General features: G+C 35.1%; 1 protein-coding gene across 3 annotated transcripts; it reads left to right on the forward strand.

Moving 5' to 3' along the window:
* The first annotated feature begins 786 nt into the window (after positions 1-786).
* elk4 (ETS transcription factor ELK4) lies at positions 787-16,121 on the forward strand. Of its 3 annotated transcripts, none has more exons than XM_058790582.1 (6): positions 789-1,453; positions 2,648-2,964; positions 4,598-5,305; positions 6,291-6,494; positions 8,488-8,604; positions 9,973-16,121. In XM_058790582.1, exons 2-6 carry the CDS (start codon positions 2,758-2,760, stop codon positions 10,072-10,074), a joined length of 1,338 nt encoding a protein of 445 aa, XP_058646565.1. In that variant the 5' UTR covers positions 789-1,453; positions 2,648-2,757; the 3' UTR covers positions 10,075-16,121. The 3 variants fall into 3 exon arrangements, with proteins under 3 accessions (XP_058646567.1, XP_058646565.1, XP_058646566.1); XM_058790583.1 differs by lacking the exon at positions 789-1,453 and adding an exon at positions 2,417-2,518; XM_058790584.1 differs by lacking the exons at positions 6,291-6,494; positions 8,488-8,604; positions 9,973-16,121 and having other exon boundaries at positions 787-1,453; positions 4,598-5,311.
* The last annotated feature ends 131 nt before the right edge of the window (positions 16,122-16,252 follow it).

Genomic DNA, 16,252 nt, shown 5'->3' on the forward strand with positions numbered 1-16,252 from the left:
CGCTGTATAAGTGCAGTTCATTATTAGTTCATGTTAACTAATGTAGTTAACTAATGAACCTTATTGTAAAGTGTTACCATTAAGTCTTTTTAAATGATAAGTGATTATGCTTTCAATATTTCACATGGTTTTCTTTATAATGCAGAGCAATTTAATTCTGACAAATGCTTTGTTGGCATTAGTTAGTGCACGTTTTAGGAGAATATCAGCAAAGAATCATCCACAAAAGCCTTCTAGTAAAAGCGTTAGTCACTGATCATGTACGGTAGGAATGTTGAGCTTGTGCCTGCATTTATTTTTTCATGTTTTTTTCTGCAGAGCTGGAATCTGTTTGGAAGGCAGAAGACTAAATTACACTTTTATTCTGCCACTCTTTCCTACGCACATGGCAAATGAGTATAAATGAGACAATGTTATAAATAAATCACAGAGGGTGTGGTAAATTTTGATCCAATTGCACCAGAAGGGGGTGTATACAAACTTTTGGTTATGTAGTGTATAGGTTGTTGACAAGTGAGATATAAATGTTTTGTTTTGGTATTGTTTTGGGGAATGTTATATTTTATGACTCAAACTTGTTCTTCTGAGCTCTTCATCATGTTTAATCTCCTTTTACATTTTGCACTCCACTTATATAGTCCTGCTGTATTTTTAAAGGACACATACTATTCTATCTATCTATCTATCTATCTATCTATCTATCTATCTATCTGTCTATCTATCTGTCTGTCTGTCATTTCTTATCTAAATGTCAAAGTGCAATCAAACTGAATGGGTGTTATATAATATTTCATTTTTAACATTTCAATTTGAGTTTCTTTTGAACCAGGAGTAGTATTTTACATTGATAGGTAATGTATTTTAATATGGTCATAGATGAAATGAGTCCATCATGAGATGATCTACATGCTTTCACTGCACTGCATTGGCTTCACTGCAATTCTCTTGCTGCCGAACCTACTTCTTGAGGATTTAACGCTATTCAAACTGAATGGACCTGATTTCATACAGATTCATAAAATCTGAGGCTTTGTTCTGGAGTTTTATTGAGCGCTGTTGGAGTGAAAGTGTTTAGTCTGGTGGGCTTGTTGCTTCCTGTTTTTGTATTATTGTGGTTGCAGCTAAAAATATGAGTACGTGAGATGCAGAGACTGTAGCGTTTCCCTTTCTCATTCTCTGCCTATTTTTTGTCGTTCTCATTGTAAATAAGGCATAAAACCGCTTTAAATAGTAAAATTTATATCAGCTCATGTTAGTTTAATGAGTCTAAAGTTTGCTAAGACTCCGCTAGCTAGCAGACTAGCACGCTATGCTAGCTGACCACCAGATCTCTTTACACGATGTAAACATACAAGAATACAGTCTGCATTTTTCTTTTCTTTTATTTCTTTTTGGACTTTAATCCATTGGAAACCACTCCAGGACCAAGTCTGGAGAGCAAAAAGCTTATCAGGTGAGTTTGACAGACATTAGCTCGATGCTAACGAACGAAACTCATGTTCTAACAGGTTGCAGTTTAACATTTTTAGACATTCGAGTATGTTTTCAGTCACTATGCAGTTTAACCTTTTAAGTATTGTAGGAAAATTTGAAAACTAAAACGAATGATAAATGATGTACTTTGACCCCGTCTGGGGTGTTAAATGTGGTTGAATTGACGTGGAGGTTTTGCATTAACTCTACAGCAATACAATATGTATAATTCGACAACAACAACTATACAACAATCTTCAATACATAGTTTTATGCGAGTTTACATGGATCTTTTGGGGTTAAATACACATTTAAGATTCATTGTCAGTGTTTTGCCAACCTTTGGTCCTGGAATTTTAAGTTAAGCTCAAAACAAAGGTACGTGTGTCTTAATTTAAAGCTTTATATAATATTCTGTATGGAAATATGAAAACTGTCATTGTAAGATGACATCTAGGATCAAAACCATTCAGGTGTAAGTGTAAATTTAGTGTTTATATTAAATATACAGAAACGTGTAGCCTATATGATGGTAACATGCACCACTACACTGACATTAAGTTCTTTATCATTTAAAGTGTAATTATGTAAAACATCTAGGGCAATTTAAGTCTTTAATAAAGAAAAATAAACAAAACTAAATGTGCATCTAATTTTTGCCATAAATTAAGGATCTACAATTGTCACATTAACAGTACCCAAAAACTATTATCATGCAACAGGCCACAATGTCGAGCTCATTTTGATGATTTGTAGATTCATTTTGTCCTGAACACTTTGTTTAAAATTCCCAGACGTTGTCTCCTACAGTCTGAGGAAAGCTGTCACGTCTCGCCTCTGTGTTTCTATATTTGTGTGTTCTGTTCTGTCAGATTGTATGTGGGAGACTTTTTTTTTCACTCTCTTTGGCAACTACCAGCTGGATATTGGATGAGTCAAGGCAGATTTAGTTTTAATTTAAGCTGCTTACACACACTCAGTTGTCCTGCACTCTCGGCATTGCCAGGATTACACTGAAGTCCAGTACCATTTGGTATTTAATATGGTGCGCATATTTACCATGTTTTTGAGATATAAGGTTCATAAAATAAGTGGTTGATGCTGGTCATGTCACTCAGTGGCATTTATTTGCACCCATCTAATTGATGTAATCGCATCTTGATTTTGATTTCAGCCTCTGTCAGGATATTTGCCGGAATATGCCGTGACGTGTCGGTCAGTCTGTGAGCGCGAACAGGATCCCGTTAGGTAACGTTTCCCCCACGTCTGTGAATAGAGAAGGACATGGACAGCTCAGTCACCCTGTGGCAGTTCCTGCTGCAGCTTCTGTTGGATCCCAGCAATGACCAGCTCATCTGCTGGACCAATGAGGATGGAGAGTTCAAACTGCTGCAGGCAGAGGAGGTGGCCAGATTATGGGGTGCCCGCAAGAACAAACCCAGCATGAACTACGACAAACTCAGCCGTGCTCTGCGTTACTACTACGACAAGGTGTGTTTTGTCAGCAAGCATCTGAAACATCTCAGCAGTCAGCAGCATTTCATTCACTCACTTTCATGTTGGTCTAAACTTTCTTGATGTTTTGAAGAATGTGTAAGATGTGGATGGGGTTTGTCAAAGTGTCAAAACACCATCATAAAGGTAGTCTATACAACTTGTGATCAATATTCCAAGTCTTTTAAAGCTGTTTAATAACTTTGTATGAGGAGTAGACTAACATTTTTGTCAGTTTTCATAGATAGTCATGATTCTTGATTGTCTGATATAAGAACAATATTGTTTATCAGCCAATATTAGTGATTTATTTATTTATTATCTCCCAATGTTTGATAATGGCACTTCTTAACGCCTCATTTCAGATTACTTTAGCCATTGTATTCTGCTAATTTAATTTTGTGATGAGATATTAGGTTAGTTAATTGTAAAATTGTATTTTTATTCATTTTAGTTCAAAGGTATTTTATACGTTTATTTAGTATTTAGTATCAATGAAAAAAGTTCATACAAAATAAACAAATTTAAATCTATAGGACTTTAAGATTGAACATGGAAAAATGCTTAAAGTCGCTCTATTATAGCAACTTTCTAATTTTAAATATTCAACTTATTAATCAACTATTAATTTCAAAACTAATAGTTGTTACATACTTAAGATTATAATTTTTAAATATGCCTAAATTCACTTTGATTTGACATTGACAGAAACTTATGAAGTTAAGTAATAGTATACTTATTATTTATTTACCATTTATTAGATATTTTATTAACATGGAAAATATTATTGGGGAAAACTGTATGTACAAGTTTCATGGACAACTTTTATGCCATTTTATGCATATTTTTGGTCATTATGGAGCTTGATAATTAATTTCCCTTAATTGTATGGGGGGGGGGGGGAGCAGTGTGAATGTTCTATTAAACTGTTCTACACAATATGCAAATAAAAAAAATAATTAACATTTATTTATTAAAATAAATAAATAAATTATATAAAATTATATGAAAATATAATAAATAAAAACAAGAAATGAAAAAAAATAATTATAGATTATAATTATAAAATAATTATTTAAAATTTTTGGATGAACTCATCTTTCCGGCTTTTCTGATTTACCTTGTAAAACACTGTTATGCTCATATATTTAAATCAGTGTTTATTATAATTACTAGCTTTCAGCCCTCTCATTGCCCCCACACTCCTCCATCAGTTTTGTTGTTGTAAACACACAATCAAGTCACTCTGAACTGAAACAAGAGGGTCACCGAGCCCATTAGTGCAGTAAGAAAGTCGTGGCCTCTCGCTAGGAGTTTATTCTTGAGTGGGAACCGAGGGTTTGGTACGCTAGCTTTTTAAGCCTCATCTTGGCACCACAGGGCAAGAAGTATCATTTTCCGCATTCTTTCTGGTCTCTTAACACGGGTTCATTTACTTAATTGCATGTTATTTTGTTTAGTCCAAGTGAGAGAGCGTAGAAGAACGCAACAGACTGGATTGTAAAAATGTACATGCGAGACGTTTTGGTTGATTTGTTTGGGTGATTGCATAGATATTTTTAGTTGTATGTCAGACAAAGTCACTCATCAACTCAAATAAACATGAATTTTCTCTGTTTTTTCCTTGCAGAATATCATCAAAAAAGTAAACGGCCAGAAGTTTGTGTATCGTTTTGTATCGTACCCTGACATCCTAAAGGGAGATGTCATGGCCAGAATGGAGGGTGCAGACGGCGGCTCAAATGGACCTCTGCCCCTCTCCGACAAACCTGCAAACATCTCCAGGGATAAAGACAGCAAAGCCGCCCCAGACCGAGGTGCAGGAACACTGGGTCAGTCCAAATCGTCCGGTCGGAATGACTATATCCATTCTGGCTTGTATACATCCTTCACTTTGACCTCTCTGCAGTCGGGAACGCAACTTTTTAAATCCATGAAGATTGAAAATCCAGGAGAAAAGTTAATGGAGAAAAAGGCATCCCAGGAGTCGCCCCAGCCACCCACCGTCATTAAATTTGGGACCATGCCACAGAGCAGACACACCACTCTGTCTGTTATAGGGAAGCCTGACCGTCCGGAAAAAACCGCCCAAGCCCCACTGCCCACTCCGGCAGAACCTGAGGCCAAACAGGCCGCCGTCTCGCATATAGTGTGTGCGTTTGTGGAGAATCCCACCTCAGAGAACGCCATGACGGGCTTCCCGCTCTCAAGAATCTGTTCATCGCCACTCACGCGTTCCCAGTCGCCCTCCTCTTCTCCGATGACGGATTCCCAGGAGCTGGTGATTGACAGTGAAATTGAATCCCTCTCCTCACAGCCTTCAGAGTTACAGCTGCAGGTATGACACTTAGTGCTGATGCCTACTTATGCAGAAGGTGGTGTGTCAAATGCTAGAAGATAAGCTAGTAGCTTTGAGGAGCTTTTACTTCACATTTGCTTTTTTTTCTGAACCAGAAACATGCTCAAGAAGATTTTAAAATGAATCAGGAATCTTTAGGCATCTCACAATTCAACTGTATTTTGATTCAGAGAGTCGCTGTTGCAAAATGATTCTTCATGAGATTCAGTTTTTGGTGGCTCTTAGTAAATACAGTGCCACCTCAGAGCCAGTCAATGTGTGCGTCTTGTTTGTAGCATATGCCTTTTCAATAAACAGAATTAATAATAGTTCATTTATGAATATTTGATGTAGAATTGAAGAAGAATTTACACTGTGAAAGATTTTACTCCACCAACAACAATGCAAGATGCTTATTTAATTTAATTGATTTATTTTTAACAGTTGTAAAATTGTGTTATGTATTATTTGGGGGAACAACTGTCTAAAATGTTTGTTTGTTTATATTTTTATTTAAATTATTGGGATGCAGAACAACCAGTTTAACAAAGGATTTTTCTCAACCAACAACAATGCATTGTTAACTTTATCACAGCTGAAATTTATACACATACGCACGCACGCATGCACACACACATACACACATATATATATATATATGTGTGTGTATATGTATGTATGTATGTATGTGTGTGTGTATGTTTATATATGTATGCTATTTTCATTTACAGGCAATGGCTAAATTAGATTTTGTGTGGAAATTTTGGCAATATTTTATGTTTATGTTGTTTATTTGGTTTAAATGTAACATGAATAGGGCTTGAATCACTTAAAATAAGAATGTAATAATTTTCCAAATGAAGAATATTGTGTAATGGAAATATTAAAAACTTGTTCATCTCAGTCCTATTAAAATTCTGCAGTGTATTGAACCTTGCAAACAGAAGAATATGCCCATCTTTCTCTCCCTGTCTTGATCTATCAGGACCAGCCCACCTCTGTTTCCAAGGACATTGTACCAGTGTCTGAGATGTCTGAATCTCCACTGCGCAATCTCAGCGGAAAGTCTAAGAAACCCAAAGGCCTGGAGTTGATGCCCACGCTGGTGGTGACCAGCTCTGACCTCAGCCCTCTCAATCTGTGCAGCCCATCCCTCCCTATGCCCTCTCTCACCCCAGCCTTACTGCAGGTCAGTCTCCTCCTGACCTCCCCGTCACACATGGACAGTGCTGTCATTGATTTGTTAGAATCATCAGACCATCAGCAGATTTCGTGTCGGGTAACATTATCCATCTCACTAGAGGTATATCCTCTTATGCAGTTATTTACTGTTGCTGCCTCACGTCTCTTATATGCTTGTTTCACATAGATACATGTAGCCTTGCTTAGCCAGATAATTACCTTTTATCAAGTTTGGACTACTATTCAGCTTATTCTGGCCACAGACTACCCATTTAGACAGGATACAACTGCTTACCAGTACACTTCCAGACAAAAGTGTTTGAACAGTAAGATTTTTTTATGTTTTTTAAAGAAGTCTCTTATGCTCACCAAGCCTGCATTTATTTGATCCAAAGTACAGCAAAAAAAAAAAATATATATTTTTGCTATTTAAAATAACTGTCTGAATATATTTTAAAATGTAATTTATCAAAGCTGTATTTTTAGCATCATTACTCCAGTCTTCAGTAATAATAAATCAAACATTTATATATTATTATTATTATTATCATGTCGAAAACAGCTGAGTAGAATTTTTCAGGTTTCTTTGATGAATAGAAAGTTTTTATCTGAAATATAAACTTTTGTAACATTATAAATGTCTTTATCATCACTTTTGATCAATTTAAAGCATCCTTGCTGAATAAAAGTATTAATTTCTATAATCCCCCCCCCAAAAAATAAAAACCCTGACTCCAAGCTTTTGAATGGTGTATAACGGTACAAAAGCTTTTTATTTCAGATAAATGCTGATCTTTGGATCTTTCTGTTCATCAAAGTATCCTGAAAAATATTAAAAACTCAACGGTTTTAAATATTGATGATGATGATAATAATAATAAAAAATGTTTCTTGAACAGAAAATCAACATATTAGAATGATGTCTGAAGGATCATGTGACACTGAAGACTGGAGTAATGATGCTGAAAATTCAGCTTTGATCACAGAAATAAATTACATTTTATAATATATTCAAATAGAAAGCAGTTGTTTTTGCTGAAAATTCAGCTTTGATCACAGAAATAAATTACATTTTATAATATATTCAAATAGAAAGCAGTTGTTTTAAATAGTAAAAATATTTCTCAATATTTCTGCTTTTGCTGTATTTTGGATCATATACATACAGGCTTGGTGAGCAGAAGAGAATTCTAAAAAAAAAAAAGAAAAATCTTACTGTTCAAAAACTATTGACTATATAGTAGTGTATATAAAACTAAATGACCAACAACCGTTGCACTTTTTGTGATATTTGCAACTTTTATGTTAGAATTGCTTGTAAACCTGTTTAATATGCGTAATATGCTTGCAAATGTAAGCAATCTGTTGCAAAAATGATGATAAAAATCATTACCGTCTCTGAGGGTGTGTTGTTTAAAAGAAAATTACCAATTACAACCAACAGATTTTTATTCTTAAAATGTGTGGCTATCCTGAACAGGAATACAATGAGGTCTAATTGCAGTCCTTTTGGTTGCATTGATGTAATTTGGAGACACTAGAGGGCAGTGGTGCACCACTTGAACTCGTGATGATGTGCCTGGGAAGACACTCATTGGCTGTTACGTGATCGTGATCATATGGTGAGGTTTAGCAAGATGCTGCTTTGATGGATCACCTCGTTAAGACTGCACAATCTTTGCATTTACGAGCACTCATACAGCCAGCCCTAGAGGATCAACCTCCTGCTGTCTCTTCAGTGAGATGAAAGATGAAATATACTATAATTCAAATCTATTATTTATGGGTTTTGGGGAAATGCAGCACCCTTGCCCTGTGATTAATACTTATTGCTTCTTAAAGTCTCATTAAGCCACTTTTAATTAAACATTTATATTTCAGGGTTATGCCTCTTGCAAATGCTTTGTGCCACGAGTATTTGGGAAGGCATCTGTAATGAATGCAAGCTGGAAAGACAGTCGTTTTGTATAAAGGTCTGAAAAAGTTCACATTTGTTGCAGACACCCCTGCTGCTCACACCCAGTCCACTTCTGTCCAATATCCATTTCTGGAGCACACTCAGTCCGGTGGCACCCCTCAGTCCCGCTCGGAGACAGGGAGCGCATACCCTCTTCCAGGTGAGCCCCTTGAAATTGTTTACTAAGTTAACGGCAAGACTACAATCACATTATATTATCTGGATTCAAATCACATCATCTGAGAGTACCACAGATATTCCTTTCCACCCAAAATGGTGCTGGTGCTCAAACCAGCCTGTGCTTCCACTGATTTGAGCAAGACAAAAATCATAAGCAACACGATACGGAGCTTTTAGTGAAAACAGCTTTGTTGAATATAATGGGAGTGATCTCTTTGTTCAAGGTTTAGAAAGATTCCCACGGTCCTGGAAATATCAGGGAATTTCAAAAGTGAAAAGTGTGATTTCCAAGCCTTGAAAAATCACTCTTATATAATCTTATAATCATATATATATATATATATATATATATATATATATATATATATATATATATATATATATATATATATATATATATATTTTCTTTTGTAGTGAAGTATTTAATTTGATAATATTTATATTTATAACAAATGTATTAAAATATGTAATTATAATATTTGTCATAATGTGTTCCTTTACAGTTGCTATTATAATTGTTTGTAGTTATTTGGTATAGTTATGGGCTATTAATTATTGAATATTACTTTATGATTCAATTTATGATTTAATAATTTAACGGCATTCTTAACTCAAACCCTCTGCACCAAAAAATTTTGATATGAAAGTCTAAAATCTAGTGTTATTTTAGAAGTTTTTATATACTATTTAGTTCTTATTAGCATTTCAAATGAGTTTTTGTCAGTTTTTATTGTCACTAAGCTTTAATTTAATTTTTTAATTATTTTATTTTTTAAATTAATTTAAATTAATTCATACATTTTTTAATTTGAGTCCTCCTTAAACTTTCAGTTTCCAGGCAATATTAACTTTTCCAACTTTCAATTTTTCATCTAATATTTATCCTGGTTACAATTTTTTTTTTTAAGGTCCAGTTCTCGCTATTAACAAACCATTAACTACGACTTTTGCCTCAACAAACTCCTAATCTGGTGCTTATTAATAGTTAGTAAGGTAGTTGTTAAGTTTAGGTATTGGGTAGGATTGGGGATGTAGAATATGGTCATGCAGAATATGTGCTTTATAAGCACTAATAAACAGCCAATATGTTAATAATGGTCATGCTAATAAGAAACTAGTTAATAGTGAGAATTGGTCCCTATACTAAATTGTTACCCTTTATTGTATTTTAGCTAATTATTTTATTTAGCTTTTTTGCAATTAACGCAATAGTTATCAATGGTATCAGTTAATGAAAACAACACTGGTAAAATCACCTTTAGACACATTGAGATGTTCACAATTAAATCATAATATTCCAGAAAGGATTCTTTCAGTTTTTTCATTCTGTTTCTTTTCCTTTTATCAGTTTCCTTCTGTCCTAAGTTCCACGCAGTTCTCTGTTCCCGTGTATAACTTAGACGGCACCAACACGCCCGGCCCTCTCTCACCCGACCCACAGAAGACATAAGAGGGGGACAAAGACCAGCACACTTCATCTTTGCCTCGTGTTCTTGATTGATAAACACAGATTAACCTCATTCTGTTCACCTGATCTGGCACCCTTCAGGTAACAAAGATTTATGACCGCCGTTTAAGCGTCAAGCGCATCCGTTTGACTCTAGAACCTTTGTAATGTCACTGATACTTTATCAGCGATGTATATCAAGCCATCACATAGTGTCTGCAGGACACTGTAAATCTTTCGTTTCTATTTTTTAATGCGCTAGTCTTCAGGGATTGGCTCTAGTGTGACTAAAGCAGATGGCTGTTGATCTGCACAGCTGCCAAAATGGGATTTCATCGTAAAACGGCCATTGTTTGATCGTTAGATTGAATTTCCTTGTGTTTTGTTTCTTGTGGAGCTCAAGACTTTGATCAGACGCAGAAGAGATTCTCACGTGATGTCGGCACCGTGTGTTTGTACAGCAAGATCCTTGTTCTGCTTTAGACAAAGAGGGATCGTTTTGTACATAATCCAACAAGTTCACCTCGTCTCAACTCGTGTTTGCCTTTTGTTTGGGAAGTTCTCAAACAAACCTGCCTTGCCAAGCTAAACCGCCCCTTTGCCTTGTGATTTTGATAATGGTGACCTCTGTTTTATCTTGTACCTTTCCTCATGCTGCACTTACTGCCATATATTTAAAGTGTTCTGTAACCACATAAACAGCACTTAGATGAAAACAAGCTGCACTTACTAGGGCTTTTGCTCCTATTCGTGTTTACTAGCCATCCTGAAAAGTAGTGAACTTAGTTGGCTTATTTTACTAAATTAATGTGTCCCAGGGATGCAGTTTGTGTACAGTTTGTGTGTCTACATCTACAATTCAGTGGGTCACCCGGTAAAGCTAGCTGGTGCAACCCTCAAACACTTTCCTGACAGCATTTTATTATTCGAGAGCCACATGAACACAGTCACTTTATGTAATGAATACAATCAGAATCGGCAGAAGTCAAGTTTATTTGGGATAATTCACCAAGTCATTCCAAGCCTCTATGTCTTTGTTTTTTATGAGGAACACAATCTTTTGGAGAACAAAGTCAACAACATTGGACCCCATTGACCTTGATTCTGAGACGTATGATACAAATATCATCTTATGTGTTCCACAGAAGAAATAAAGTCATGGAGGTTTGCAACAAAATGACATTTCATTCATTTTTGGGTGAACTATCTCTTTATGAATACTGAGGCTAACACTCAGGACGTTCTTGATGTAACCCTCATCACTGGAAAACACATTTTAAAGTGACATCTTATAACGTTAACCCCATCTTTTCTGAGTAGGCCAGATTGGCGTCGCCCACGCTGCAATGCTTGATGGTGGCTGTCTAATGAAGCGTGTTTCCAAACACGCCCCAATGCCATTGAACCATTACCGTAACACCACCAGATATGCCACTGTGGCCATGCTTATCATGCAGATCTTTTCATATAAACCATTTCCTCCTCTCTGAAAGACTGGAAGCCATTAGGAATGATTTCAGTTGAGTGGGAAAACCCAAGGACTTGCTTTACTCCATTAGACTGCCCATTCACCATTAATCTAATGGAGCGTACACGGCATAAAATGGAATGGAACGGCACCGGCTCAGTGCTTAAAGCCTCATCCCACCTTTAGGATGGTTGGATTGCTGGAGATCGGTTGGATGTGTACCGTAACTGGATGGCTGTCTGTAGAGCCCAGGCCAAATGCTCAAAACCATTCCTGCAATTGTCAGCTTTCCCGGTGTTGTGCAAGATTCAATCCCCCTGCAGAATGCAATCTACCTTGGACAACAAGGCAAAGCTGTTTGTAATGCCCAGTCAGAAGTGTCTGTCCTTATTGTAGCTGGTTAGCATGGTCCAGTTAACCCCTGCTGGTGGATTAGACCATAGAGTTGTTTTTTCCATTGGTCAGTCAGAACTGCCATGTGTTTTTGAAGGCAACAAATATATTTGAGTTTGCATTATAGTAAATGCATGTTATAGTTACACTATTTTTATAAGTGTATAGTTTTTTTAAGGAATTAATACTTTCATCAAGGAGAATGCAATAAATTGATCAAAAGGGTCAGTAAAGGTACTTATAATTTAATTTCTATTTCAAATAAATCTGTTCTTTTGAATGTTCTAGTTGTCAAAGAATCTTAAAAATTCTTAACTCTTAATCTTAAAATCGTCACTTTCCAAATTGGAGTCCATAAACTTTTGCACAATAGTGTTTGTCATGTGTAATGTATAGTTTAAAAGATTCATTGATTTATTTACCACTAAATGTAAAGTAGTGTTTCTGATCAGGCATTGTATAGAATACCCAAAACAAGTCCAGTGGCGTTTGTATTCTGAAAGAGAACTGAATATTGCACAACTCCAGTAAAGATCGCTAAACATCTGAACCAACTACTGCAGCTACTCTTTGCAGTCCTCATTTGATGTCAATGCAGTATCGGTGTGTTGTTTTTGTAGAGTGTTTGCCAGTTTTACATCTCCACACTTATAAACCAGTATAGGAAATGAATGCCCATATGTTGCACAATATAAAATCCTACCTCTAAGAGTCTTAAACTCAACAAGCCATGATTTATAACTGACATGCATTGGATGAAAAGCTGGAACAAAGCTTAAATGCTGACATTCAAATTGCAGAAACCGAGCTCTGCTAGTCCCTCCCTATAGGACCACTTAAAGTGCAATGATAAAAATACAAAGGGATGTGTGTGTGTGTGTGTGTGTGTGTGTGTGTGTGTGTATATATATATATATATATATATATATATATATATATATATATATATATATATATATATATATATATATATATATACATATATATACACATATATATACACATATACAGGAACCGTTCAGCATCTCAAATTAAGCTCTCAGGTATTGTATGATTACCCACCGTTCACAAAGCTCCGTGTTCATACCTAACATGCATAACAAACTGATTGGAGTAAAATAAACTGTATATTCACACTCATGCTAACGTGGTGCCTTCTAGTCCTGTTGTATGTTGCCAGTAAAATTAAAATAGGCAACAGTTTTGCTAAATGTTTCTAAAGGCTATGTTTTGCCCTTTGCCGGCGAAAACGGCTACTAACTAAAACTTCAACTATTTTTAGGATTGTTCTGCGTTAAAATATGACTTTTGACAGCATTTGTGAGCACAGAAAATAATTTTGCCTCAACTATTTGTCCTAAAACCCAAATTGTTGTAAGTGTTATTAAATACAAGCTTAAGTTGTATTTAACCCAGCATATTCCATTAACATATCATGAACATATATAATAAAAGAGCTAGAATCTATATTCAGATCAAGTGGAAAATGGATCATATGAAATATTGATGGTTTACTCATACTTTCTAGTACTGTCGGGTTAATATTTTCAGCATGTATGCATAAATCAAGCATAGGGACATTTTATTCTATTTAATAGCTGCCCTTGTAGTACAAGAGTGCAAACAGCTAACATTTATGTCGTTTTTTTGGTCCTTCTCATTTTTACTGTTGTTCCAAACCTGCATGACAAAAATGAGATGTTTTGCAGAATGTCCTGCCCATACAAAAAAAACAAACAATTAATTTATATGTATGATTTGTGCTCAATAATCTTTTTCTGAAGCCATACAGTTGTTACGTGCAAAGAACATACTGAAATTTCAGACTATTTCATATAACATGATAAATTAGTGTTGCTTTTGTGATCTTTTTGGACCTATAAATCTTCTACTTTCTACTACAGCACCTCGGACATTCTGCAAAATACCTTCTTTTGTGTTCCACGGAAGAAAGAAATTCATATAAGGTGGATTTTAAAATATTCCTTATTTCATTGTACATACAGTAAGATGTGATGGGGTGCCTGTAGCATTGTGCTGTTGTTTTGTAGTATTTTCACTTGGACCTGTTTTCCTGAGGTCCTGTATTGCGAAGCGTCTTCATTTGCATTCCTGCAGAATTCAGGCTGTGTTTGATTGCTCTTGCCTGTATTGTGAGCACTGCACATGCAATTGCCTTCTCATAGAGGGATATTGAGTTGCTTAATGCCTTTTACATTTTGAATAATGGATTTTGTGCAGTGTGCAATGTGACTTGTTTTTTAACCTGTTTCCATTATTTTTGTTAAATGCTCTCTTACCCACTTGGATGTTTTTTTTGTTTGTTTGTTGTTTGGGGGGGAGGGGGGAGGAATGCAGCTTAGTTTGGCTGCATTTATTTTTACTTCATTAAATAGTCATTTGTTTTGTTTCTATGAAAATTCTAATTTCTCCCTGTATTGGATAAAATGGGTTTGTTATACATGTTTAGCTGTTAAGCAATGATGTCTTGTTTTGTTTGTTTGAGTTTGGTTTTCTCCCAAGAACATTTAGTTATTGTAGCCATACTGAACATCTGTTGAATTTTAATGTGAGTCTAAAGCACTTAAAATAGTCTCTTTTTCCCTCTCTCCTCATTTTTTTTTCTCTTTACTGGCACTTTGTATTTTTTTAGAATCTGTTGTAAAGCTAATCTCATTTTACTAGTGGCTCCACCACCCCAAACACTCAAATTTTGGTTTTGAATCAACATTTGTAAACTATGCATTTAAACTTTTTGCTGCACAAGAGATTTTGTAAGTAATTTTAAGACTTTCCGGCTTAAATAAAATGTATTTTATGATTGCTTTATTGATTACTATAAGAATATTTGATCTTTTAAAGAGATTCTTACTCCAAAAAAGTCAAAAAGCTCTATTTTAGAAAAAATGGCACTTTTTACGAATAGGGTATAAACTGGCGTAATTTTTTGAGCAAGCAAATCACAGTCTTAAAGGGATAGTTCACCCAAAAATGAAAATTCTGTCGTTAATAACTCACCGTCATGTTGTTCCAAACCTGTAAGACCTTCGTTTGTCTTCGGAACAATTTAAAGAAATTGTTGAATGAAGTCGTTATTTTTGTTTCCTTTGCGCACAAAAAGTATTCTCGTACACTACGGTTGAACTACTTATTTCACATGGACTATTTTAACGATGTCCTTACTGCCTTTCTGGGCTTTGAACGTGGTAGTCGCGTTGCTGTCTGTGCAGGGGCAGTAAGCTCTCGGATTTCATCAAAAATATCTTAATTTGTGTTCTGAAGATGAACAAAGGTCTTATGGGTTTGGAACGACATGAGGGCGAGTAATAAATAACTGAATTTAAATTTTTAGTTGAACTATTTCTTTAAAGAGAACTATTAAGAATGAAAAGTAAGTGATATTCAATTAATCTATATTAGATATTTTACCTACATACTATTTTACAATTTTTACCCCCCACACGTCATTCCATTTTGTAAATTTGTACACATTGTTGTTAACTGTATTCTTAACTATTCCAATATACATATGTATATATCAATTTCTTTTTATAATTTATATGAAATATGTTTACCATTGAACACTTGGCAATGAAAAATAATTATTTGCAACCCTGTTACCCATTATGGTATATTTTATTTGAATTTAATCGCAAGAGCACCACAACAAAAATGACAAATCAAGTTTTTAACCCATATTCAGACATTTCTCAAATTCTTATGAAGTTTTTGGAAACTCTATATACAATAGACAAGTTACTATCTTTATGTCTCGCATCTTCTTCAGTAATAACATCTTTGATATTTTAAACATGCTTCTAAGGTTAATAGAATATTATTTTGTACCCTATTCTGGGAAAGTGCCAATGTTTCAGACACATCAGATTTTCTCATCCTCTAAATGTCGACGTCATAACTCCAATGCATTTAGAACAATATTTTGTTTCTCATGATCAAATTTGTATTTTGTGGGGAAAAAAGGGATGATGTAATAATAAAATGTGTGATCAATTCTACTGTTATGGTACAATATTGGCACCAAATGTTTTCAATATTTTTGTGCAAATGTATTTTCAGATTGTCTCTCTCTCAAATGTTTACAAATACTCTATGTTCATTGGCATACATGTTGTACTAATCTGTGGATGTTGGAAGGGAAGGAAGATTTCTATAAAAAACAAATGTGTAACTCGTTTGGCTTGTGTGTCTTCATCAAATACAGCTGCAGATAGCTGACCTCATTTATGCAGCGATTGTGTTAACGTTAGCAGGTTTGACACCTGCGTAAACCAGAAAAAACAAATAAAATTTTACCCAGGC

This window comes from Onychostoma macrolepis, chromosome 11, assembly GCF_012432095.1.
Source record: "Onychostoma macrolepis isolate SWU-2019 chromosome 11, ASM1243209v1, whole genome shotgun sequence".
Taxonomy (NCBI): domain Eukaryota; kingdom Metazoa; phylum Chordata; class Actinopteri; order Cypriniformes; family Cyprinidae; genus Onychostoma; species Onychostoma macrolepis.